The sequence below is a fragment of the Salvelinus alpinus genome, chromosome 32, assembly GCF_045679555.1.
Source record: "Salvelinus alpinus chromosome 32, SLU_Salpinus.1, whole genome shotgun sequence".
NCBI lineage: Eukaryota > Metazoa > Chordata > Actinopteri > Salmoniformes > Salmonidae > Salvelinus > Salvelinus alpinus.
In genome coordinates, this window is record NC_092117.1 from 15,804,281 (window position 1) to 15,828,779 (window position 24,499).

Consider the following 24,499-nt stretch of genomic DNA (forward strand, 5'->3'; position numbering starts at 1 on the left):
TTCCACATTTTGTTACGTTACAGCCTTTGTATTACATGAATTGTTTTCCTCTTCAATCTACACACAATACACAATAATGACAGCGAAAACAGTTTTTTAGAATGTTTTTGAAAAGTTAATAAAAATATAAAACAGAAATACCTTTACATAAGTATTCAGCCCATTTGCTATGAGATTCGAAAATTGAGCTCAGGTGCATCCTGTTTCCAATGATCATCCTTGAGATATTTCTACAACTTGATTGGAGTCCACCTGTGGTAAATTAGGTTGATTGGACATGATTTGGAAAGGCACACACCTGTCCCACACTTGACAATGCATGTCAGAGCAAAAACAAGCCATGAGATCGAAGGAATTGTCCGTAGAGCTGGGAGACAGGATTGTGTTGAAGCACATATCTGGGTGGGTACCAAAAAATTTCTGCAGCATTGAAGGTCCCCAAGAACACAGCAGCCTCCATCATTCTTAAATGGATGAAGTTAGGAACCACCAAGACTCTTTCTAGAGCTGGCCGCCCGGCTAAACTGAGCAATCGGGGGAGAAGGGCCTTGGTCAGGGAGGTGACCAAGAACCCAATGGTCACTCTGACAGAGCTCCAGAGTTCCTCTGTGGAGATGGGAGAACCTTCCAGAAGGACAACCATCTCTGCAGGACTCCACCAATCAGGCCTTCATGGTAGAGTGGCCAGACGGAGCCACTCCTTAGTAAAAGGCACATGACAGCCCGCTTGGAGTTTGCCAAAAGGCACCTAAAGACTCTCAGACCATGAGAATCAATATTCTCGGGTCTGATGAAACCAAGATTGAACTCTTTGGCTTGAAGGACAAGCGTCATGTCTGAAGGATGGCTGTGGCAGCATCATCCTGTGGGGATGTTTTTCAGCGACAGGGACTGGGAAACTAGTCAGGATTGAGGCACAGATGAATGGAGCAAAGTACAGAGAGATCCTTGGTGAAAACCTGCTCCAGAGCGCTCAGGACCTCAGTCTTGGGTGAAGGTTCACCTTCCAGCAGGACAATGACCTTAAGCACACAGCCAAGACAACGCAGGAGTGTCTTTGGGACAAGTTTCTGAATGTCCTTGAGTGGCCCAGCCAGAGCCCGGACCTGAACCCAATCGTGTCAGTGTGTTAGACAGCCCAATCCTTAGATTTGGGCAAATGGACCATAGAAATAGAAATGCCATTCTAGTTCTGGTTAGATAGCTGAAGTTGTACTCCGCACACAACTGATATGTTAGGTTAAGTGTTGGCATACTGTCTTTATAAGCACATTAATATGATAATTACAGTAGAAAATGTTTTGTCTTTGTAACACGAACACATTCATAATTTTTTGTTGTTGATGTATGTACAGTCTAGCTGGGCGATGTTTGTGCAATGTCCACATGTAGGGATATTAGTTCTGGGATTTGTCTTCCGGGAAAGATTTACCAGCGGACATAAGGATAGCTGTGCTGCAAGCCCAGCTTCAGACGCAATCGTTAGGCAAGGGTAATTTCAGTGTAGGAAAGGATGAAACAGCGTCTGTGCCACCAGTAAGTACAGATAGTAACGTTAGTATAAATCCCCCCGCACAGTCCCCGCAGCCGGACAACTTTCTCATGGCTTCTGGAGGGAAATGCTGTTGGAATGCTCAACTGGTGTCGCTCATTCAGCCGACAGAAACTTTCAACCGGTTTTCCCCATTAAGTAGCGAGTCGGAGTCTGAGGCCGAGTCTTCTCTTGTCTCTACTCCTCCCGTTACGGGGTCTGAGACGCCGAAGGCTCCCACCATTAGCTCTGACAAATTGAAAACCCTAGTCATTGGCGACTCCATTACCCGCAGTATTAGACTTAAAACGAATCACCCAGCGATCATACACTGTTTACCAGGGGGCAGGGCTACCGACGTTAAGGCTAATCTGAAGATGGTGCTGGCTAAAGCTAAATCTGGCGAGTGTAGAGAGTATAGAGATATTGTTATCCACGTCGGCACCAACGATGTTAGGATGAAACAGTCAGAGGTCACCAAGCGCAACATAACTTCAGCGTGTAAATCAGCTAGAAAGATGTGTCGGCATCGAGTAATTGTCTCTGGCCCCCTCCCAGTTAGGGGGAGTGACGAGCTCTACAGCAGAGTCTCACAACTCAATCGCTGGTTGAAAACTGTTTTCTGCCCCTCCCAAAAGATAGAATTTGTAGATAATTGGCCCTCTTTCTGGGACTCACCCACAAACAGGACCAAGCCTGACCTGCTGAGGAGTGACGGACTCCATCCTAGCTGGAGGGGTGCTCTCATCTTATCTACTAACATAGATAGGGCTCTAACTCCTCTAGCTCCACAATGAAATAGGGTGCAGGCCAGGCAGCAGGCTGTTAGCCAACCTGCCAGCTTAGTGGAGTCTGCCAATAGCACAGTCAGTGTAGTCAGCTCAGCCATCCCCATTGAGACTGTGTCTGTGCCTCGACCTAGGTTGGGCAAAACTAAACATGGCGGTGTTCGCCTTAGCAATCTCATTAGGATAAAGACCTCCTCCATTCCTGCCATTATTGAAAGAGATCGTGATACCTCACATCTCAAAATAGGGTTACTTAATGTTAGATCCCTCACTTCAAAGGCAGTTATAGTCAATGAACTAATCACTGATCATAATCTTGATGTGATTGGCCTGACTGAAACATGGCTTAAGCCTGATGAATTTACTGTGTTAAACGAGGCCTCACCTCCTGGTTACACTAGTGACCATATCCCCCGTGCATCCCGCAAAGGCGGAGGTGTTGCTAACATTTACGATAGCAAATTTCAATTTACAAAAAAAAAAAAGACGTTTTCGTCTTTTGAGCTTCTAGTCATGAAATCTATGCAGCCTACTCAATCACTTTTTATAGCTACTGTTTACAGGCCTCCTGGGCCATATACAGCGTTCCTCACTGAGTTCCCTGAATTCCTATCAGACCTTGTAGTCATAGCAGATCATATTCTAATTTTTGGTGATTTTAATATTCATATGGAGAAGTCCACAGACCCACTCCAAAAGTATTTCGGAGCCATCATCGACTCAGTGGGTTTTGTCCAACATGTCTCTGGACCTACTCACTGCCACAGTCATACTCTGGACCTAGTTTTGTCCCATGGAATAAATGTTGTAGATCTTAATGTTTTTCCTCATAATCCTGGACTATCGGACCACCATTTTATTACGTTTGCAATCGCAACAAATAATCTGCTCAGACCCCAACCAAGGAGCATCAAAAGTCGTGCTATAAATTCTCAGACAACACAAAAATTCCTTGATGCCCTTCCAGACTCCTTCTGCCTACCCAAGGACGTCAGAGGACAAAAATCAGTTAACCACCTAACTGAGGAACTCAATTTAACCTTGCGCAATACCCTAGATGCAGTTGCACCCCTAAAAACGAAAAACATTTGTCATAAGAAACTAGCTCCCTGGTATACAGAAAATACCCGAGCTTTGAAGCAAGCTTCCAGAAAATTGGAACGGAAATGGCGCCACAGCAAACTGGAAGTCTTCCGACTAGCTTGGAAAGACAGTACCGTGCAGTACCGAAGAGCCCTCACTGCTGCTCGATCATCCTACTTTTCCAACTTAATTGAGGAAAATAAGAACAATCCAACATTTATTTTTGATACTGTTGCAAAGCTAACTAAAAAGCAGCATTCCCCAAGTGAGGATGGCTTTCACTTCAGCAGTAATAAATTCATGAACTTCTTTGAGGAAAAGATCATGATCATTAGAAAGCAAATTACGGACTCCTCTTTAAATCTGCGTATTCCTCCAGGGCTTAGCTGTCCTGGATCTGCACAGCTCTGCCAGGGCCTGGGATCGGGAGAGACACTTAAGTGTTTTAGGACTATATCTCTTGACACAATGATGAAAATAATCATGGCCTCTAAACCTTCAAGCTGCATACTGGATCCTATTCCTACTAAACTACTGAAAGAGCTGCTTCCTGTGCTTGGCCCTCCTATGTTGAACATAATAAACGGCTCTCTATCCACCGGATGTGTACCAAACTCACTAAAAGTGGCAGTAATAAAGCCTCTCTTGAAAAAGCCAAACCTTGACCCGGAAAATATAAAAAACTATCGGCCTATATCGAATCTTCCATTCCTCTCAAAAAAAATTGAAAAAGCTGTTGCGCAGCAACTTACTGCCTTCCTGAAGATAAACAATGTATACGAAATGCTTCAGTCTGGTTTTAGACCCCATCATAGCACTGAGACTGCACTTGTGAAGGTGGTAAATTACCTTTTAATGGCGTCAGACCGAGGCTCTGCATCTGTCCTCGTGCTACTAGACCTTAGTGCTGCCTTTGACACCATCGATCACCACATTCTTTTGGAGAGACTGGAAACCCAAATTGGTCTACACGGACAAGTTCTGGCCTGGTTTAGATCTTACCTGTCGGAAAGATATCAGTTTGTCTCTGTGAATGGTTTGCCCTCTGACAAATCAACTGTACATTTCGGTGTTCCTCAAGGTTCCGTTTTAGGACCACTATTGTTTTCACTATATATTTTACCTCTTGGGGATGTTATTCGAAAACATAATGTTAACTTTCACTGCTATGCGGATGACACACAGCTGTACATTTCAATGAAACATGGTGAAACCCCAAAATTGCCCTCGCTAGAAGCCTGTGTTTCAGACATAAGGAAGTGGATGGCTGAAAACTTTCTAGTTTTAAACTCGGACAAAACAGAGATGCTTGTTCTAGGTCCCAAGAAACAAAGAGATCTTCTGTTAAATCTGACAATTAATCTTGATGGTTGTAAAGTCCTCTCAAATAAAACTGTGAAGGACCTCGGCGTTACTCTTGACCCTCATCTCTCTTTTGACGAACATATCAAGACTGTTTCAAGGACAGCTTTTTTCCATCTACGTAACATTGCAAAAATCAGAAATGTTCTGTCCAAAAATTATGCAGAAAAATTAATCCATGCATTTGTTACTTCTAGGTTAGATTACTGCAATGCTCTACTTTCTGGCTACCCGGATAAAGCACTAAATAAACTTCAGTTAGTGCTAAATACGGCTGCTAGAATCCTGACTAGAACCAAGAAATTTGATCATATTACTCCAGTGCTAGCTTCCCTACACTGGCTTCCTGTTAAGGCAAGGGCTGATTTCAAGGTTTTACTGTTAACCTATAAAGCGTTACATGGGCTTGCTCCTCCCTATCTTTCCGAGTTGGTCCTGCCGTACATACCTATACGTACGCTACGGTCACAAGACGCAGGCCTCCTAATTGTCCCTAGAATTTCTAAGCAAACAGCGGGAGGCAGGGCTTTCTCCTATAGATCTCCATTTTTATGGAACGGTCTGCTTACCCATGTGAGAGACGCAGACTCGGTCTCAACCTTTAAGTCTTTACTGAAGACTTATCTCTTCAGTAGGTCATATGATTGAGTGTAGTCTGGCCCAGGAGTGTGAAGGTGAACGGAAAGGCTCTGGAGCAACGAACCGCCCTTGCTGTCTCTGCCTGGCCGGTTCCCCTCTCTCCACTGGGATTCTCTGCCTCTAACCCTATTACAGGGGCTGAGTCACTGGCTTACTGGTGCTCTTTCATGCCGTCCCTAGGAGGGGTGCGTCACTTGAGTGGGTTGAGTTACTGACGTGATCTTCCTGTCTGGGTTGGCGCCCCCCCTTGGTTTGTGCTGTGGTGGAGATCTTTGTGGGCTATACTCGGCCTTGTCTCAGGATTGTAAGTTGGTGGTTGAAGATATCCCTCTAGTGGTGCGGGGGCTGTGCTTTGGCAAAGTGGGTGGGGTTATATCCTTCCTGTTTGGCCCTGTCCGGGGGTATCATCGGATGGGGCCACAGTGTCTCCTGACCTCTCCTGTCTCAGCCTCCAGTATTTATGCTGCAGTAGTTTATGTGTCGGGGGGCTAGGGTCAGTTGGTTATACCTGGAGTACTTCTCCTGTCTTATCCAGTGTCCTGTGTGAATTTAAGTATGCTCTCTCTAATTCTCTCCTTCTCTCTTTCTTTCTCTCTCTCGGAGAACCTGAGCCCTAGGACCATACGTCACGGCAAACCGGGCATGATGACTCCTTGCTGTCCCCAGTCCACCTGGCCTTGCTGCTGTTCCAGTTTCAACTGTTCTGCCTGCGGTTATGGAACCCCTACCTGTCCCAGACCTGCTGCTTTCAACTCTTAATGATCGGCTATGAAAAGCCAACTGACTTTTATTCCTGATTATTATTTGACCATGCTTGTCATTTATGAACCTTTTGAAAATCTTGGTTCTCTCTAATTCTCTCCTTCTCTCTTTCTTTCTCTCTCTCGGAGGACCTGAGCCCTAGGACCATACGTCAGGACTACCGGGCATGATGACTCCTTGCTGTCCCCAGTCCACCTGGCCTTGCTGCTATTCCAGTTTCAACTGTTCTGCCTGCGGTTATGGAACCGCCACCTGTCCCAGACCTGCTGTTTTCAACTCTTAATGATCGGCTATGAAAAGCCAACTGAAAATTATTCATGATTATTATTTGACCATGCTTGTCACTTATGAACATTTTGAACATCTTGGCATAGTTCTGTTATAATCTCCACCCGGCACAGCCAGAAGACGACTGTCCACCCCTCATAGCCTGGTTCCTCTCTAGGTTTCTTCCTAGGTTTTGGCCTTTCTAGGGAGTTTTTCCTAGCCACCGTGCTTCTACACCTGCATTGCTTGCTGTTTGGGGTTTTAGGCTGGGTTTCTGTACAGCACTTCGAGATATTAGCTGATGTACGAAGGGCTATATAAAATAAACTTGATTGATTGATGATAAGGAGAGACGAGACGAGCCAGTTATAGAATATTGTGTTGTAGGACAGCTGAGCTGACTGAAGACTGTGTGCATTCAACTCCCAGTAGGTAGTATCGTCTCCACAGTAGTGGAGAGTGTCCCATGGTGGCGGTGGGGTTATGGTATGGGCAGGCAAAAGATCCTGAGGCCCATTGTCATGCCATTCATCTGCCGCCATGACCTCATGTTTCAGCATGATAATGCACAGCCCCATGTCGCAAGGATCTGTACACAATTCCTTGAAGCTGAAAAAGTCCCAGTTCTTCCATGGCTTGCATACTCACCAGACCTGTCACCCATTGAGCATGTTTGCGATGCTCTGGATCAATGTGTACGACTGTGTTCCATATCCAGCAACTTTGCACAGACATTGAAGAGGAGTGGGACAACATTCCACAGGCCACAATCAACAGCCTGATCAGGAAGTGTGTCACGCTGCATGAGGCAAATGGTGGTCACACCAGATACTGACTGGTTTTCTGATCCATTCCCCTACCTTTCTTGTTTAAGGTATCTGTGACCAACAGATGCATATCTGTATTCCCATTCATGTGAAATCCATAGATTAGGGCGTAATGAATTTATTTAAATTGACTGATTTCCTTACATGTACTGTTAACTGAGTAAAATCTTTGAAATTGTTGCATGTGGCGTTTATATTTTTGTTCAGTATAGAATGAGTGTCTTATAATACACATTCCAGACACTGGCTCTTGCTATCTGGATTTGGCAGAGAAATATCATCTAGATTGTATAGCCAGGTTCAGCTATCACCAACCTATGCTTGGTAGCTGCTGTCAGCTTAGCTAAACACAAGGTCAGCGCAGGCTTCAGGCTACACATATAACTGAATTATCTGACCTTCTTGAGATGGCGAGTCAGTCAGGAGGGGAGAAGTCCTCAACTTCAAAACGTCGCTCTCTCCTTAGCAAAGCTAGTTCATCTTACTTCGCTGTTTTCACTACTGCACTTGTTTGTTGTGATTGAATGACAAAGTCACACCCAATAATCACCCATATCAAACCACACCCCCAAGACAACTCTTGTTTGCCTTCTGTCATGGCCACTAACATTTCTTAATGAGCATTGATGAAAAACTAGCCCAAATCAGGAAGTGCAATTGACTTTAAAATTTCAATCACGCTGTAACGCTGAACTTCAGCAATATGGATTGAAAGCCTGGTTTTGACTACACAAGCGGCACTCGCCTAGCCACGCTAGTTTCTCCCTCATGTGGATGCTAACTAGCAAGCAAGCTAGGTAGTGCTAGGTATCAACAGCCATTTTCAGCTACTCCAGTAGGGGCTGGAAGCTATGGTGAGCTTCGACTGGTCACTCGAGTCGCAATATCGCAGAGGATTTGCATGAAGTTCAGATTTACCCAACTTTAGTCCTACCTTGTTCAGCTCTCTCGCCCATGCGCACATCGCTCAACGGTCCCCCACCCACTCCACTTCTCTTGCTTTCCTTCCATTGAAAGTGAATGGCTTCCGATGTTTCACCAAGCGATGCCGATGTATAGTGTGAACACATTGTAGTCACACACTGCACACTTCCAGTCCTGCCATGCACACACACCAACACACTCTCTCACAAACGCACACATGCACGCACACACACACACACCCTTGGAATTGAATTGTTATCAACAGTGCAGGTTTTGGAGGCTGACAAAAAAAATATAGCAGCTATAATCAATAAATCATCTCAATTTCATTAATATTTCCAACAACTCCTACATTTTTACAAAGAACCTTGTATCTCTAATGAGATGATGCAGAAACCCAAGTTTTTCCACTGCTGTCAGTAATTGTTACCTTGGACAAAGCTACAATCCAGAAAAGAAACACCACCATCTACAGGACATAATTGTACACCACAGCAGGCAAATTAAATGATGGCTGCATAGTACCATAACGCTTCTTACAGACTCCCTACTAATGTCTACTTAAAGAGTTGTCTTTTATAAATAATCTGTGAGATGGTAGGTATAACTCTCCTTTCCTTTCCTTTCCTTTCCTCTCCTGTCTCTCTCTGTTTTGTTTGTATGTAACACTGCAGTGATCAGGGGCCTGTTGCACAAAAGTAGAATTAAGACATCCGGGATAAATGACTCAGCTGAGCTCAATGAAGCCAAAACATGTGCGTCCAGGCTTAATTGGTTGCACAAAGACCAAGCCAGGATGAGCAGACACGGATTCATTAAGCCAGGTGAAACCAATCCTGGATAGGTGCGCGCTCACGGCTCACTCAAATAGACCCCGCCACAGATCACAGATTAACTGATTTACCATGGCAACTAGAGCCGCGTACTTTTCCCCGTCGGAAGCACAAATCCTCATGGAGGCATACGAGGAGGTAAAAGATATAATTAAGAAGAAAGGCAACACCGCCACAGTGATAAAGCAAAGAGAAAAAGCGTGGCAAAGTATTGCAGACCGCCTGAATGCGTAAGTAGTGCACAATTACACACTCACCGCTCCGCTGAAACATCACAATTACAATTCAAATATTTAATTCACATCTCCAAAAATGCAGTTGTACTGTAATTATGAAACGGTTACATTTTTATTTGAAATGCACTGCAGATATGAGTGAAATTGTGTAAAGTAACTCCATCACACTGTATAAAGCTATGATAAATTTTTTGATATTTTTACTGAAAACAAGACAAAAATACCAAGTAATTTTTTGCAGTGTGACTCCATTAAATGTGTGTGTGTGTGTGTGTGTGTGTGTGTGTGTGTGTGTGTGTAGATTAAACATGAACGGGCCAAAACGGACATGGCAGCAGGTCAAAATCAAATACAAGAACATTCTGCAGAATGGTATGGTCCCTGACTAATATTTAACAAAGCACAAGCATATATTGTACCCAGAAGGTGCCTGCTCACACATTGTCTGTACTGTTTTAGCAGTGAAAAAGAATACCCACAGACAAGGCACGGGTGGTGGGTCACCAAAGGCTGACCTTACCCCAGCAGAGGACATGGCCTTGGAGCTAAATAAAGGCAGGCCCGTCTTAGAGGGGATCCCTGGGGGGAAAGAGACGAGCATAGGTTCCTCCCAAGATGCCACCCGCTTCATTCAAGGTATGTCCTTCCATCTCTACATGGGATACAACCACATTCATATTGAATCAATTTGGACTGTCTGACTTTGGTTTACCTATTGCCTTGCAGTGTCTGGCAGCACTGTGTTCCTGTTAGAGCCACCAGCACAAGCACCAGACGATGCTGATCCAGTGAGTACTCCATCAAAGGCATACTGTAGGCCTGGCATGTCTTGTCTACTAGCTTCAATATGAATCCGATTAAATGTGATAGGGTGAAGGCCCCAGTGCAGCAGCAACAGCACATGATGGAGACGATGATGAGGAGGAGACCATCTCTCTGGATTCCAGAAGGCATGAGGTATCATGTTAAGACTGTGAAAGTACTATTTACTCTACAATGGTGAGGAGTCCTCATCAAAATCAAAAAATCTAATTTCTTTTACAGGACCCAGATGCTATACAGTGGGAAAACCAGCCTGGCAACATAGTGCGTATTAATAAAAGGACACCACATCCTGCCAAATTCCAGCTGCGCTAATTGTATTGTGTTCACAGAGCTCACAAGCTATCAGAAAGTTGTATGGCAACCACCTCCGGCGCCAAATAGAACTGGCAGACATAGACATTCAGTACAAGAAGAAAAAGATGGAAAATCTTGCACTGGAGTCCGAAATAAAAAAGAGGACAATTAGGAAACTGGACCTTGAAATAAAAAAACTTGAGAGGGAGGTGAGATATGCCTTCAATGTACACTGTATGCTAACTGTAACACAAATGTATTAATCATTATTTTTCTTTCCTCCCCCAGCTCCAAGAAGATGACACAGCTCAAAATAAAAATTAGGTATATTCTCATAAAGTCAAGTGAGCCATGACATATGAGCTCTTATTGTGAGCACACAGGACGGTGGCATCTTTCTAAGGTTTTTTTTATTTTCCCAGCAATCAGTACAACCAAGTCATCGTTATAAGGCATCGCCCTCTTTTGCCCACCCCCCCAGCACCAGGTGTGGCCACTAGCCTATATGAAGGCCCAAAATTGTGTGTTCCTTTCTGCTCTGACAATGGCATGCCCATTCGTGCGAGATGTGGTGGATGAAGAAGCACTTGTGCTGAGGAGAGCCTTCAGGCGAGAAAGGGTCTTCAGGGACCGGTTGGACCCACTGGCCTTCCCTGATGACCATCTATATGAAAGATACAGGTTTTCTGCAGATGGCGTCAGGTATCTATGCAGACTACTGGGTCCCAGGATTAAGCACCGCACTGCACGGAGCCATGCACTGAGTGTGGAGCAAATGGTTTGTGTGGCCTTGCGCTTTTTTGCTAGTGGAGCCTTCCTGTACTCAGTGGGGGATGCAGAACAGCTGAACAAGGCCACAATTTGCCGCACAATAAGGAGTGTGTGTCTGGCTATCAAAGCATTAGCAGATGTCTTCATCTCCTTCCCTGGCCACAGAAGACTCTGTGACATCAAAGAGGAGTTCTATAGGATTGCAGGTAAGAGGATCTACAAATTACAGGACAACTGTTAACACATAGTAGGATACTCATTACTTTGTGTGACAGGTTTCCCCAATGTCATTGGTGCAGTGGACTGCACACACATAAGGATAAAAGCCCCCTCAGGTGCCCATGAGGCCGATTTTGTGAATAGGAAATCCTTTCACAGCATTAATGTTCAGGTGAACATAACTTTTTGATATTGTCCATTGACGAACACTATGCATTGCCAGTGATGTGCATTGATTGGTGTAATATTCCTCATCTTATGATTTCAGATGGTCTGCAATGCTGACTGTGTGATCAGCAATGTTGTGGCAAAATGGCCTGGCTCAGTCCATGACTCCAGAATCTTTCGGGCCTCTGAAATCTATCAGTGCCTATCACAAGGTAAGCCACACAACCCCTATTTATAACCATCATGGCTGTGTCAAGAATATCACTGTGTTTATGAGGTAGTAATGATGAGATTTTGTGTTGACAGGTGAATTCTCTGGTGTGTTGCTGGGAGACAGGGGGTATGGCTGCCAGCCTTTTCTCCTGACACCTTTCACAGACCCCCAGGAAGCACAGCAGGCCTACAACCATGCCCATGCCAGGACCAGGGCCAGAGTTGAAATGACCTTTGGCCTCCTGAAGGCACGCTTTCACTGCCTTCACAAATTAAGGGTCAGCCCTGTTAGGGCATGTGATATTACTGTGGCTTGTGCTGTCCTCCACAATGTGGCCTGCCTGAGGAAGGAGAGGGCCCCCAGAGTGCCACCAGCCATGGACTGGGACAATCCGGCAATCTTCCCTGATGACGACAGTGGTCGGCTGCTGAGGGACCAATATGTGTTGAATTATTTTAGTTAGTATGTGTGCTTTCAATTTTGGTTAAATATGTCCTGCGGTGGCAGAGGAATTTGGGTTTTTTTGGGTTCGTTTTTTGACGAATTTGGCCTCTTATGATGTTTGTGCGGTATACTGTGTGTAATACAAGGCTGCAGGGAGGCTACTGCATCCATTCATTTGTCTGTTCAGTTGATGTGTATGGATTTGTCCTGCATTTATTTTAGTGTGCAGACATGCAGGGTGTGTTATATACAGACCTTTGAATGTGTATGTATCATTTTGTATAATATGCTTGGATTCTGTGCTTTCCATCTTGTAGAGTCACTGTGACTTCAGTTTCGAAAGGAGCTGATGGTTTACCTGCTTTGTTTTGTCCTTATTCAATAAAGGAACATAATGTTACACATTGTGTTTTTATATTCATATGGAATGTGTATTTGTTTATATGACAGAGTACTAGGGCCACACTGAAGAAAAAGGATAAAGTCATAAATTTATGAGGCTGGTTCTTTCTGCAGAAAAGCTACATATTGTTTTTACAGTTTTGATACTTATGACAATGTGATACTTAATATTCTGGCACATCAGCATGTCTTTGTTTATGAAACCATACTGAAGTACAATTTCACGAAATGCCCCACATCTGTCATTTTAACAACTGTCCTCCTTTAAAACAACTGGTTACAATATTATGACTTGTGTTTTTTTCCCCTCTGTGACCCTAATATTCTATCATTTTATATATAGCCTTATAGTCTATGGGAAACTGTAAATTATCTAATGATAGCAACATCATCTAAAAATCATTTTTTATCCAAAATCATTGAAATTAATGATCACAAACGTTTAAATAATAACAGTGGGTCTAGTTATATGTGATAACAATGTATAGTGAGCAGTGAAATAACTATTGGTTTCCATTTGTGGTGACTGCTGACTGACATTAGGGATGAGATTAAATAGATCCTGGAATTTAGCCTGGTCTGGAGCAGGCTAGCTCCACAGAATAAATCTCCATGGTAATTTATACCATAACATATCCTCCTGCCCCCTATCCATCTTTAGTGCAACCGGATTACGGATCAATTGAGCCAGGATCACCAAGATATCCTGGCTTAATCCCTTATCCTAGTTTTGTGCAACAGGCCCCAGGTCATGGCTGGCTCCTATTTCTCTGCTCCAGCACAAATAAGCCAAACCAGGAAGTAAACACGCAACGTCATCACAGTTCTTGGTCCTTTGGGAAACACTGGGGCCCAATTAGGCTGTTCCTGAATCAGTCACATACCAAACCCACATAGCTTTGTCCCTTGTGGGCTAACCCAGATTACCCCTCCTGACAACACACAGCCATGTAGCCTACTGATTCAAATCAATGCCATACCATACCAACAGTTTACCCACAGTATTGTGCTTAAAAATACTGCTCCTGCTCACCTGTAGAGGGCAATCACTAGATGGCCATGCTATAAAAGACAAACATTTCTGTATTATCAGAAACGATGAGCACGTTAGTAATTTGTTATCACCCCCACTACAGATACAATAGGTAATTAATTAACTCAGTTTCAGCGGTAGGTCAAGTGGGTTGATGAGGGCGAGATTCAAACCAGGCTTGTTTACAGGCAGTGACGAGCAATTTCAAAACAGCTCGGGTTCCTGTCCATACAGGCTCATTTAATATGCAGATGATGTGCAGTTTCAGTGAAAGGAAGATTAGGTTTGTACATGGCAGTGTGAATCTCAATTTAGTATTCATCTCTTAGTACAAGACAGTCAATACCATTGAAAAGGGCCAGTAAACGTGTTTGGCACAGTCTAAAAGGAATGTCCATATATAAAACAAACATAACACATAAAATAAGAAAATTCACATACTTCACCAAGGCTATTTTGAGGGTGGGGGTTAGATGGTCAAAGCAGAAGTGGTCAATCTGGTATGGTGGGGTACTTCAGGGTAAATGTGAATCATTTTGGTGAAAAACAGCACAACATTGTCATGTCTGACATGCATCCAACCACTTCCTTGTTCCTTGTCAACAAAAGATTCTAAAAGCAAAGCTGGTTATATTTATATTTTTATTGATTTACATTAATATATAAGTAAAGCAATTTGTGGGTACAAAAGTACATCTATCTGTAAGAATCACTACTCTGAGATTATAGAATATGTCAGCTTCTCATGTGTCTTTACTGTGATGATCTCTTGTGGAAATTGAGAATGATATTCTGAGAATGTGAGGTTACTTGCTGCACAACATTCCTAAAACCAGTCGCTTTCTAATCACTCTGGCAGAGAATTAACCTGAGACTGTGGACTAACTTCACTTTCTTATACAGCATGTTGTTATCGTTCTCATCTGAACTTTATTTACCCAGGAGCAGGCCATTGAGATTGCAAAATATATTTTACAAGAGACTAGGTATATAAGTGGCAGTAGAAAGACAAAATCATTTATAGAACAAATCATTTATAGTGTAAATAAAGATTGCTGATAAAATGCTAGGGATCGATGTTTAAAAAAACTGCAACTTGTGTTTGTAGATTACAATACTGAATCAATATTTTACTAAAACTCATCTGTTTGACTTACGACAGCTAGATGGTTGAAAGATTATAATTTTAAAAGAACGGGTGCCCAAAAATATATTTAGCTAGTAAAGACTATGGAAAGCCACTCCCCCAAAGTGAAGAAACTCTAGTATGTTCTTCTATCGGACACAGTAATGGCTTCACATGTATACTAGAAGTCTCTCAACCAATTTAGAAATTGCCATGGTTGGATGGTTGGATGAGATAAAAGTAGCTACAGTATTCTGAGGTAGCAAATCATTTAGTTTAAGGCAATACACCAATGACATTTTGTAGTTGACATATCAACTTTCATAGTGTACTAATTGAACATTCCAAATGGCGCACACTATATGCCACCATTTTAAATCTCTGTGTTTATTAGTTTCATCTGCCTTCCTCAGGCGGCGTGGATCCAGACCTCATTGTGTCGGCCAATCAGAGTCCACGGGCCTTCATACCCTGCCGCAATGAACCGGTGGGAGTCAAAGGCTTTCCCAGCCTGTGTCAGGGCATCACGTAGCTTCTTCAAATTTTCCTGGAAGTTGTACTGTGACGGAAAACCACTGAAAATCCTGAGAGAGAGAGAAAGAGAGTTAAAAAACAGAGACATGGACTTAAACAGCAGGATTTGGCCCCTAGTTAGTGAAACAGGATGGCAATGGTGGTTCTTCACCTGACATATATGGTGCAGGCAGGCATAGTCTCGTTCCTGATTGAGGCATCATTGGGAGTGGGGAGGACTGTATCTTCTGGAGCCACATAGAAAGAGAGCGATGCATGCTTCTCTCCACCATCCTCTACCTCAGTCGTAGAAATAAGTGCAGGCCAGGTATGAGTATTGACATGTTCACCTGAGAAGGAATGATAAAAAACACAACATACATTTTACAACCAAAAACCAGATAAAAAAAAGGGCTCATTGAAAGATGATATTCATTCAAATTATTCATCCTTTAGATAATTTAAATTTTAATTGTGCATTCCAACAGGTAGGTTTCCAGTTGTGTAGGCTACTGAATTACACTGCACTTGTCTATGTTACTAGGCTACCGTGTAATAATAGGTATTTTTCTCTTTAATGTTGAATGTTAATGTTAAGTGGATGGTCATATTAAACATATCTTCATAAGAGGGCCATAAACAGTACTTAGTAATGACACGTACAGTTAGAAAGCTCAGATGTCCTGCTTTTTGGGGTATTTATTATTTATCTATGATTTGTATGCAATTTGTCCACTAGTATGTACTGCTATAGTAAATAAAATGAAAAATTGTACATCGTAGATTTTATTTTCAAACTTCATATGCTATGAACAACCTATTCATGAAAAATAGGGGAATAGGGCTTAATCTACATATACTCAACTTTACAATTGACATGATATAAGATTTGAGCTGCCTTATACTGTAATCATTTTTAGATTACAAGTGATCCGGGAAAATCCTACTAATTCCCTGGTGGACTGCTCTCATTCATTGTTGTCTCTCTCCCAGTGAACGTACCAGAGTTGACTAGCGAATCAACTGATTTGTCACAATCCCAGTTTTAATAAATATAAAGTGTGTCCCTCTGTGGTAAACAAAGTGATTTCTTCACATTGTGTTCAATTTGATTTATTTTAAATTCCGATCAAATCGACGTGTGTTTGTCATAGAACAAATGGGACACTTTCATATCGCTGCAGTAGACTATAAGCATTGCAGCGCTATGCTGCTTGTGTGCCTGAGATGTACCGTTCTGCCCGAGCCTCCAACGGCTGTGGACATATAACTCGATACATTTAACCTAATTTAGCAGGCGTAAAATAAACGCCTGAAACTACTTCCCCTACACACTGGTCTTGCCGAGAAGGAAAAAAACTGTCGGGGGAGGTTCTCTTCTGCACTGTTCAACCAATCCAGTAAATGTGGAGGAGGAATTAAGATGGAGTGTTGTCTTGTTAATGTCCAAAAGTGGAATTTGTGTCACACGTTCTTTCCAATTTCCCTGAAAACCGGAACACTCGGTTTATGAAGCCACTGCCGAGTCTCCATATCCAAGAGTCAATCTAAGCTATTTGGCCTAAAATAAATTGATTTATAAGCGAATAACCTTGATATGCCATGATAAAACAATTACATAACGAATGTCCACTAAATAGGGGAATTAACATTTAATTGGTATTGAACATTTGTTGGCTACATTAGTATTGAATTTCCTTGAAGCACATTTCAGTAAAACACAATACTGCATAATATAACTTGCAATTAATCAATAAGGTCATTATTGCAGTTTAAACAATATTGAGACATCCACCTGCTTGATTGTCCCACTGGGTGTAGTCCCACAGTTTCGTGAATCCAGCCTTCACGTCGTGGTCAGAGACACCCAGACTGTCGACGGTTATCCAGCGGCTCACTTGGTACGCACGTTCCTCAAAGTCCTGTTCAAATAAAAACAACGCTAGACTATTTAACAACTACATCTCAAGCTTCTTACATCAGTTATCATATTTGTCATAGATCTCTATATTCACTTACTTCATATTTATTAACGACCGTGAACTCAGGACAATCATAGCTATGACAAAACGGCGGCGCATCCCAACCGTGCGCCCCGCGTAAAAACACCACGGCCAGAACCGAGAGAAGCGTTGTTACCTCGAGATACTTCATATCGTCGCTGCCTAAACTCGGATGACACTTTCAATTTTAACAACTCTCTACCATCTTTGCATTTTCAGGACACACCTACAATACCTTTCTGAGAAAACAGGTGTTGCCTGACTAATTTATTCATCGGGGGGCGGGGAAAGAGAGCCAAATAAACAAAACCTTGCAATACGCCGGGGAGTCGTGCGCTGTGGCGGGGAGTAGCATGGTTATGGTCTCCGTCCATAACAAGACAACGCCCCAACAATCATAGCTATGACAAAACGGCGGCGCATCCCAACCGTGCGCCCCGCGTAAAAACAGAGGAGAGGAGTTCAGGTGCACTAGAGGCATACTCCCTATGAAATTGCACACGTATAGCCACGATAACCAAGGCTACTACTATATAGAAAAACACATTAAATACGACAATAACTAATGTAAAGTAAATGTCAATGCTACTTTTCATGTAAATTCCATTGCCTGATCAAAATAGATGTACAGTATCTGCCAGACCCAAGCCTTTCTGCTTACTGTGGGCTAACCTTATAGAACTGGTCTAACTGGTCCAGGGTCACTGCAGGATGCCAGATCCAAAATCTAATTCTGACAGACTCCTTTGCCTATTTTCTTAAGCTAGTCTAGCCAGTTTCAGCTGCACAATGTAATGCAAAGTTATGACTTTGATGGGGGGACTTTGTCTAAACAGACAGGCAGTGAGACAAGTTATGAAGTCTTTGGTTTGCTAATCAGAGGAGAATTGATAGCTGTTTTCTGGCCTAGGTGTCTGTGGATGTACATTAACTTTGTGTGGGCTATTATTGCTCCTGGCTTGTCCTTGATGGATGGAGCCTGGGGCAAATAACAAAAAAACATCAGACATGTCAGATGGCATTCAGCAGATATTTGAGGCTCCAGCCTTAACATAATTACTGGTTCAATTACCATGACAGAGATGACCACATAACAAACTGTCCAATACTGTGTAGCATGTGAAATGGTACATGTCAAAATCTAGTATGTACACTAAAAGAATAGTGATGGTGTTGAAGAAAGGTTTACTGTAGCAATCCCTCTATATTGCAATAAAATGGAGGTAGAGATTATATAATTATTTTATTGAAACTATTATTATATTTTGATAAAACAACTACCCATTAAGACATAATCCAAATCACTGTGCATGTGAAAGTGTATTCCACTGCAATGCTCCATTTCTAATAAATGTATTGCTCACCTCCTGACTTAGTACTTGCAAAGGAGTGGAATGCAATAGCACAGACTGAAATATGTTCCGGGATTCTTCCGATGGCATTGAGGAGTACACCACATCAGTCACTGGCTTCGTTAATAAGTGCATCGATGACGTCCCCCCCACAGTGACTGTACGTACATACCCCAACCAGAAGCCATGGATTACAGGCAATATCCTCACTGAGCTAAAGGGTAGAGCTGCCGCTTTCAAAGAGCGGGACTCTAACCCGGAAGCATATAAGAAATCCCGCTATGCCATCCGACGAACCATCAAATAGGCAAAGCATCATTAAAGAATTAAGATCAAATCGTACAACACCGGCTCCGACACTCGTCGGATGTGACAGGGCTTGCAAACTATTACAGACTACAAAGGGAAGCTAAGCCGAGAGCTGCCAAGTGACACGAGCCAACCAGACGAGCTAAATGTACTTTTATGCTCGCTTCGAGGCAAGTAACACTGAAACATGCATAAGAGCATCAGCTGTTCCAGACGACTGTGTGATCACGCTCTCCGCAGCCGATGTGAGTAAGACCTTTAAACAGGTCAACATTCACAAGGTCGCAGGGCCAGATGGATTACCAGGACAAATAATCCGAGCACGCGCTGACCAACTGGCAAGTGTCTTCACTGACATTTTCAACCTCTCCCTGTCTGAGTCTGTAATACCAACATGTTTCAAGCAGACCACCATAGTCCCTGTGTCCAAGAACACTAAGGTAACCTGCATAAATGACTATAGACCCATAGCACTCATGTCTTTAGCCATGAAGTGCTTTGAAAGGCTGGTCATGGCTCACATCAACACCCTTATCCCAGAAACCCTAGACCCACTCTAATTTGCATACCGCCCTAACAGATCCATAGATGATGCAATCTCGATTGCACTCCACATTGCCCTTTCCCACCTGAACAAAAGGAACACCTATATGAGAATACTAATTCACTGACTACAGCTCAGCGTTCAACACCATAGTGCCCTCAAAGCTCATAACTAAGCTAAGGACCCTGGGACTAAACACCTCCCTCTGCAACTGGATCCTGGACTTCCTGACAGGCTGCCACCAGGTGGTAAGGGTAGGTAACAACACATCTACCACGCTGATCCTCAAAACGGGGGCCCCTCAGGGATACATGCTCAGTCCCCTCCTGTACTCCCTGTTCACTCATGACTGCACGGCCAGGTACGACTCCAACACCATCATTAAGTTTGCCAATGACACAACAGTGGTAGGCTTGATCAACAATGATAAGATAGCCTATAGGGAGGAGGTCAGAGACCTGGCCGTTTGGTGCCAGGACAACAAACTCCCTCAACGTGATCAAGACAAAGGAGATGATTGTGGACTACTGGAAAAGGGGGACCGAGCATGCCCCCATTCTCATTGACGGGGCTGTAGTGGAGCAGGTTGAGAGCTTCAAGTTCCTTGGTGTCCACATCACCAACAAACTAACATGGTCCAAGCACACCAAGACAGTTGTGAAAGTGCACGACAAAACCTATTCCCCCTCAGGAGACTGAAAAGATCTGGCATGTGTCCTCAGATCCTCAAAAGGTTCTACAGCTGCACCATCGAGAGCATCCTGACTGGTTGCATCACTGCCTGCTATGGCAACTGTTCGGCCTCCGACCGCAATGCACTACAGAGGGTAGTGCGTACGGCCCTAAGACTCCAGCCACCCTAGTCATAGACTTTTCTCTCTGCTACCGCATGGCAAGTGGTACCGGAGTACCAAGTCTAGGTCCAAGAGGCTTCGAAACAGCTTCTACCCCAAGCCATAAGACTCCTCAACATCTAATCAAATGGCTACCCAGACTATTTGCATTGCCCTCCCTTTTAGACTGCTGCTACTCTCTGTTATTATCTATTCATAGTCACTGTACCCTCTCTATATAGCCTCGCTATTGTTATTTTTAATTTTTTTAGGTCGTTTTTTCATTTGTAATTTTTTTAACTGCATTGTTGGTTTGAGCTTGTAAGTAAGAATTTCACTGAAAGGTCTACACCTGTTGTGTTCGGCGCATGTGACAAATACAATTTTATTTGATTTAATAGCTGCGCAGAGACGGCAACCAGGCTACTCTTGACCTACAGTATATAGCTTAACAATAGCTATTCATTCTATGGTCTCCTTTTTTTATTCTTTCTATTGTTGTTAGGTCATTTTAATTGTAGGTTAAGTCTGTCACACTGATGACTAGGTAGGTGTTGGCAGTAGATCTGTAGTAAACCTACTGGATTGTAGGCTTTTGTATACAGTAAATCTACCTGTTCCTTTTCTTTGCTTACATTTGGCACCTGCACTTTTGGACAGTGTAAATAAAATCATCCACTCCTCAACACACCTTACTTCCTGCTTTGTTCCTGTCATGAAGACCTCCTCTCCGTCCACAACACTATGTTGTAGCGTTCATTAGTGAGTTATTGGGCTCAAATAGTGATGAGTGGTCGAAATCTGCCCAGTCACGGTATCAGAGCTCATTTTAGTGGTCATTAGAGCAACTAAATATCTTCTACTATGGCAGAGTAGTCATGGCAAATCTGAGACAAAGGGCAGAAAAAGCTGGAACATTAGTTGGCCTACATTGTGGGAGGCAACCTGTCTGTCAGAGCTACGGTTTGTAACCTTTTCCGTTCGGAGGTTCACCAATTCACTGTCAACAGCTCTCGAGGACCACCATTCCCAAAGTCGCAGATTTTTTTTTACATAAAATATCTTGGCAGTTAAATGTTTTCAATTTTATCAGTGAATGTAACAGATAAATGACTAATAATATTATTATTATTATAAACAATTTGCATTGTGAAAAGTAACATTAAATTGCTTATAATACCATTAATACTCCCAACAGATAATATTTTTAGAAGAAAGATTTGATAAATAATGAAACAAATTGCCGACCACCTTCAGTACCCCCACAGATTGAAATCCATTGGTCTAGAGCAGGGATGGGCAACTGATGCCGGTGGGGGTCACAAAAAATCTAGTCTCATCATGAGGGGCCGCAGTGGCTGGTGGGTCTGCGTATCCACATCCATACCCACACAACATGCAATGTGATCCTTAGCCTTTTGGGGGCCCTAAGCAAAAACATTTTTGGGGGGGTCCCCACACCTTGCAAACAAAACGTTTTAGTGGCCCCGTTCTTGACAGAGGAGAGAAAACTTATATACGTTTTCAGAGTTAATTTTAGTAATTCGACTATGATTACTATACGTTTAGATATCTGGCTAGACTAACAACATTTTTTGCTGACATGGGCTAATTGAGTGACTATCAGTGACCGACAAAGCAAAAGAAAAACTGCTGATCCACGTCCAAATTTCAAAATTGTGCCTTGGAGTATTCTACTATTCTAACTTTCAACAGTAAGGCCAGTTGCCCATCCCTGGTCTAGAGACTAATGGCACAGGGGTTCCCAAACTTTTAATTTCGAGGCACCGTAAATATAATTAGGGCTACATAAATGCAAACCATTCGTTTTTTTAACCTATTTGCTCACATTTTCCACCTTAGGCCTACTTCCTGGATCCAGTCCCATGCTGCTTTTCACTAGACTTTAAGATCAAAGACTAATTTAAGCTACTTCTATCCGATGCCTTCATTGGCTTTTCACGCTTGACCATTAAAAAAATGTTAAAAAGTTTATATGGAAGTTGTATGGAAGCCCTTTCCTGCCACGACAAAAAAATAATTGGACTACGAGTTATGAGATAGGGAGTCATTATTATGAGATAGTAAGTCATTATTATGAGATAACCAGTCATTATTATGAGATATGCACTGTAAGTAACAATTATGAGATATTATACAACGGGTGGGTCTAATTCTGGATGCTGATTGGTTAAAACCGTATTCCAGCCGGTGTCTATTCCACAAGTTACCACCGGCTAAATCTGTGATGTTAAAATGCGCGTACTCTGTTCCATCTGACTGCGAAATCCACTGTCTCATCAGCTCAGCCAGGCAATTTATATATTAGATCCGCACTCTAAAAAGCATCTAGACATTATCTCCCATTTCATTGTTAAAAGCATATAGACATTATCTCCACTTTCTTTTAGACTAGCATTTGGTTTTGAACCACAGAGATTTGTAATAACCTTGCAGTCTGTCTCTCCGACATTTGCAACATTGTTTGAATATTGAAATTCGATCTCCAGCTGTACTATGGTAATGAACATGTTGGGAGTCAGGACGTAACAGACAGGCTGGCAGCTTTTCTCAGCCAGTCGAAATCATGAATCTGCATAATGTTTATGGATGTATAAGAAGAATGTTAATAGAAGAACAATAAATGCAGCTAGTTGACTGTCATTACAGTTTCAGTTTGAAGCGATTGTATTAGCTGTGTAGTTGGCTATCTCTTCTGAACAGTGAGATAGTAAATGTTCTATGCCAGGTGAAATCGCACATCATTAGCTCATTGTTGTGGATGTATCCCCCCAAAATCACTAGGAAACAGCTTAAACAAACGCAAATGCAGCCACTTTGCTGTTATTCTGGGTACACTGTTTGACGTGACTGTGTTAGCCAAAGTTGTCTAGCTAGCAAGCAAGGGATAAGAACATTGCCAGCCATCATGGCAACGTAACATTTAGAACAAACGACTGGGTCGTGTCCATAGATTTAGAACACAATGACTTAATGACTGGGTCGCTTCTCTAGCAACTGAGCCGGCTTGGGTACTAACCCTAGATTTGTGTCGGGACTATATCTCGTGGAAGGATGAAACGGTATGATTAAATTCATCATATTAACGTTTTTAATGAAAATATGTCAATTATTATTTGAATAGGTTTAGTAATCTTTGTATAATAGTGATAATGCTGTCGAAGCCAGTGTTTGGAGGATATATTAGCATGGTTTTAGGGCCCTCAACTTCGTCTGAGGCCTAACAACACCCGTGCCACTATATTCTCCAAATACCGGCTTCTCGGGCATTATTACTAAAGTAAGTCATTACAAGTTAGTAAATCAGAATAATGAGATTCTAAGTCACAATTATCAGATTATAAGTGTCACATTGTCTAAAGATTGGAGACAGGCACAGGAATACAAAATAGTTTTTATTTTATTTTCTCCACCCAAACAAAGGGCGAGGTGTAAACCTCTAAATAATACATGGGACGAGACCCATAAAACAAGTGCACAATAACACGCAGCATGGAAGCCGATACGATAGCAGAGGTACTCACAGGACCAAAGGACGTGGTAACAATAACCGACAAGGACAATGGGGAACAGAGGGCACATACAGTTGAAGTCGGAAGTTTAAATACATTTAGGTTGGAGTCATTCAAATTCAAAAAGGCACTGGCACATCTGAGCAATCTTATTTGCAGGTGCATGGCAACAATTGAACAAGATGAAGGAAAAAGGAAACCGCACACTGCTCTTGATAGTATCACCGATATTTAATAAGCTTACGTATCGGCCACACGGCCTTCGTCAGAGCTTTTGGGATTTTTTGAAAGTTGCACCCTTATGTAGACCTGGCCCCACCCACATCCGTTCTACATATCGAAGGGGGTTGGAGGCAAAGGAAAAAACAAATAAGTGCTACCAAATATAACAATATGCATTTCATAAATATTACAAAAGTGTATAAATAAGGTGTATTGAACACTTCTGTATAATCTCAATGAGGACATAGAAAGTTTTCATTGGTCATTGGGTAATTCATATGAAAAACGTCAGAATAATCTACAAGAGACACACATTTCATGTTCCAATTCACAGCATAACATACATAGGCATTTCATCATTAAATCCTTTTGGAAATAATGTCTGCAGGGTGAAAATCCAAAAACATTCTCTTTTACTCAGAGTATTATTAATATCACCTCC

General features: G+C 42.6%; 2 protein-coding genes across 7 annotated transcripts; one reads left to right on the plus strand and one right to left on the minus strand.

Annotated features, from left to right (window-relative positions):
- The first annotated feature begins 8,871 nt into the window (after window positions 1-8,871).
- On the plus strand, window positions 8,872-12,587 carry LOC139562504 (putative nuclease HARBI1). 6 transcript variants are annotated; one of them, XM_071380245.1, is made up of 11 exons: window positions 8,872-9,246; window positions 9,554-9,624; window positions 9,712-9,888; window positions 9,979-10,040; window positions 10,123-10,209; window positions 10,297-10,338; window positions 10,407-10,580; window positions 10,660-10,695; window positions 10,794-11,348; window positions 11,630-11,741; window positions 11,836-12,587. In XM_071380245.1, exons 1-8 carry the CDS (start codon window positions 9,089-9,091, stop codon window positions 10,693-10,695), a joined length of 807 nt encoding a protein of 268 aa, XP_071236346.1. In that variant the 5' UTR covers window positions 8,872-9,088; the 3' UTR covers window positions 10,794-11,348; window positions 11,630-11,741; window positions 11,836-12,587. The 6 variants fall into 6 exon arrangements, with proteins under 6 accessions (XP_071236346.1, XP_071236343.1, XP_071236341.1 ...); XM_071380242.1 differs by adding an exon at window positions 11,418-11,533 and having other exon boundaries at window positions 8,872-9,624; window positions 10,297-10,580; XM_071380240.1 differs by adding an exon at window positions 11,418-11,533 and having other exon boundaries at window positions 8,872-9,624; window positions 10,660-11,348.
- A 1,660-nt stretch (window positions 12,588-14,247) lies between these two features.
- Window positions 14,248-17,484, minus strand: soul2 (heme-binding protein soul2). The gene is made up of 4 exons (XM_071380006.1): window positions 17,281-17,484; window positions 17,057-17,183; window positions 15,434-15,611; window positions 14,248-15,332 (listed from the first exon to the last, which is right to left on the minus strand). Exons 1-4 carry the CDS (start codon window positions 17,413-17,415, stop codon window positions 15,158-15,160), a joined length of 615 nt encoding a protein of 204 aa, XP_071236107.1. The 5' UTR covers window positions 17,416-17,484; the 3' UTR covers window positions 14,248-15,157.
- Window positions 17,485-24,499: the final 7,015 nt, after the last annotated feature.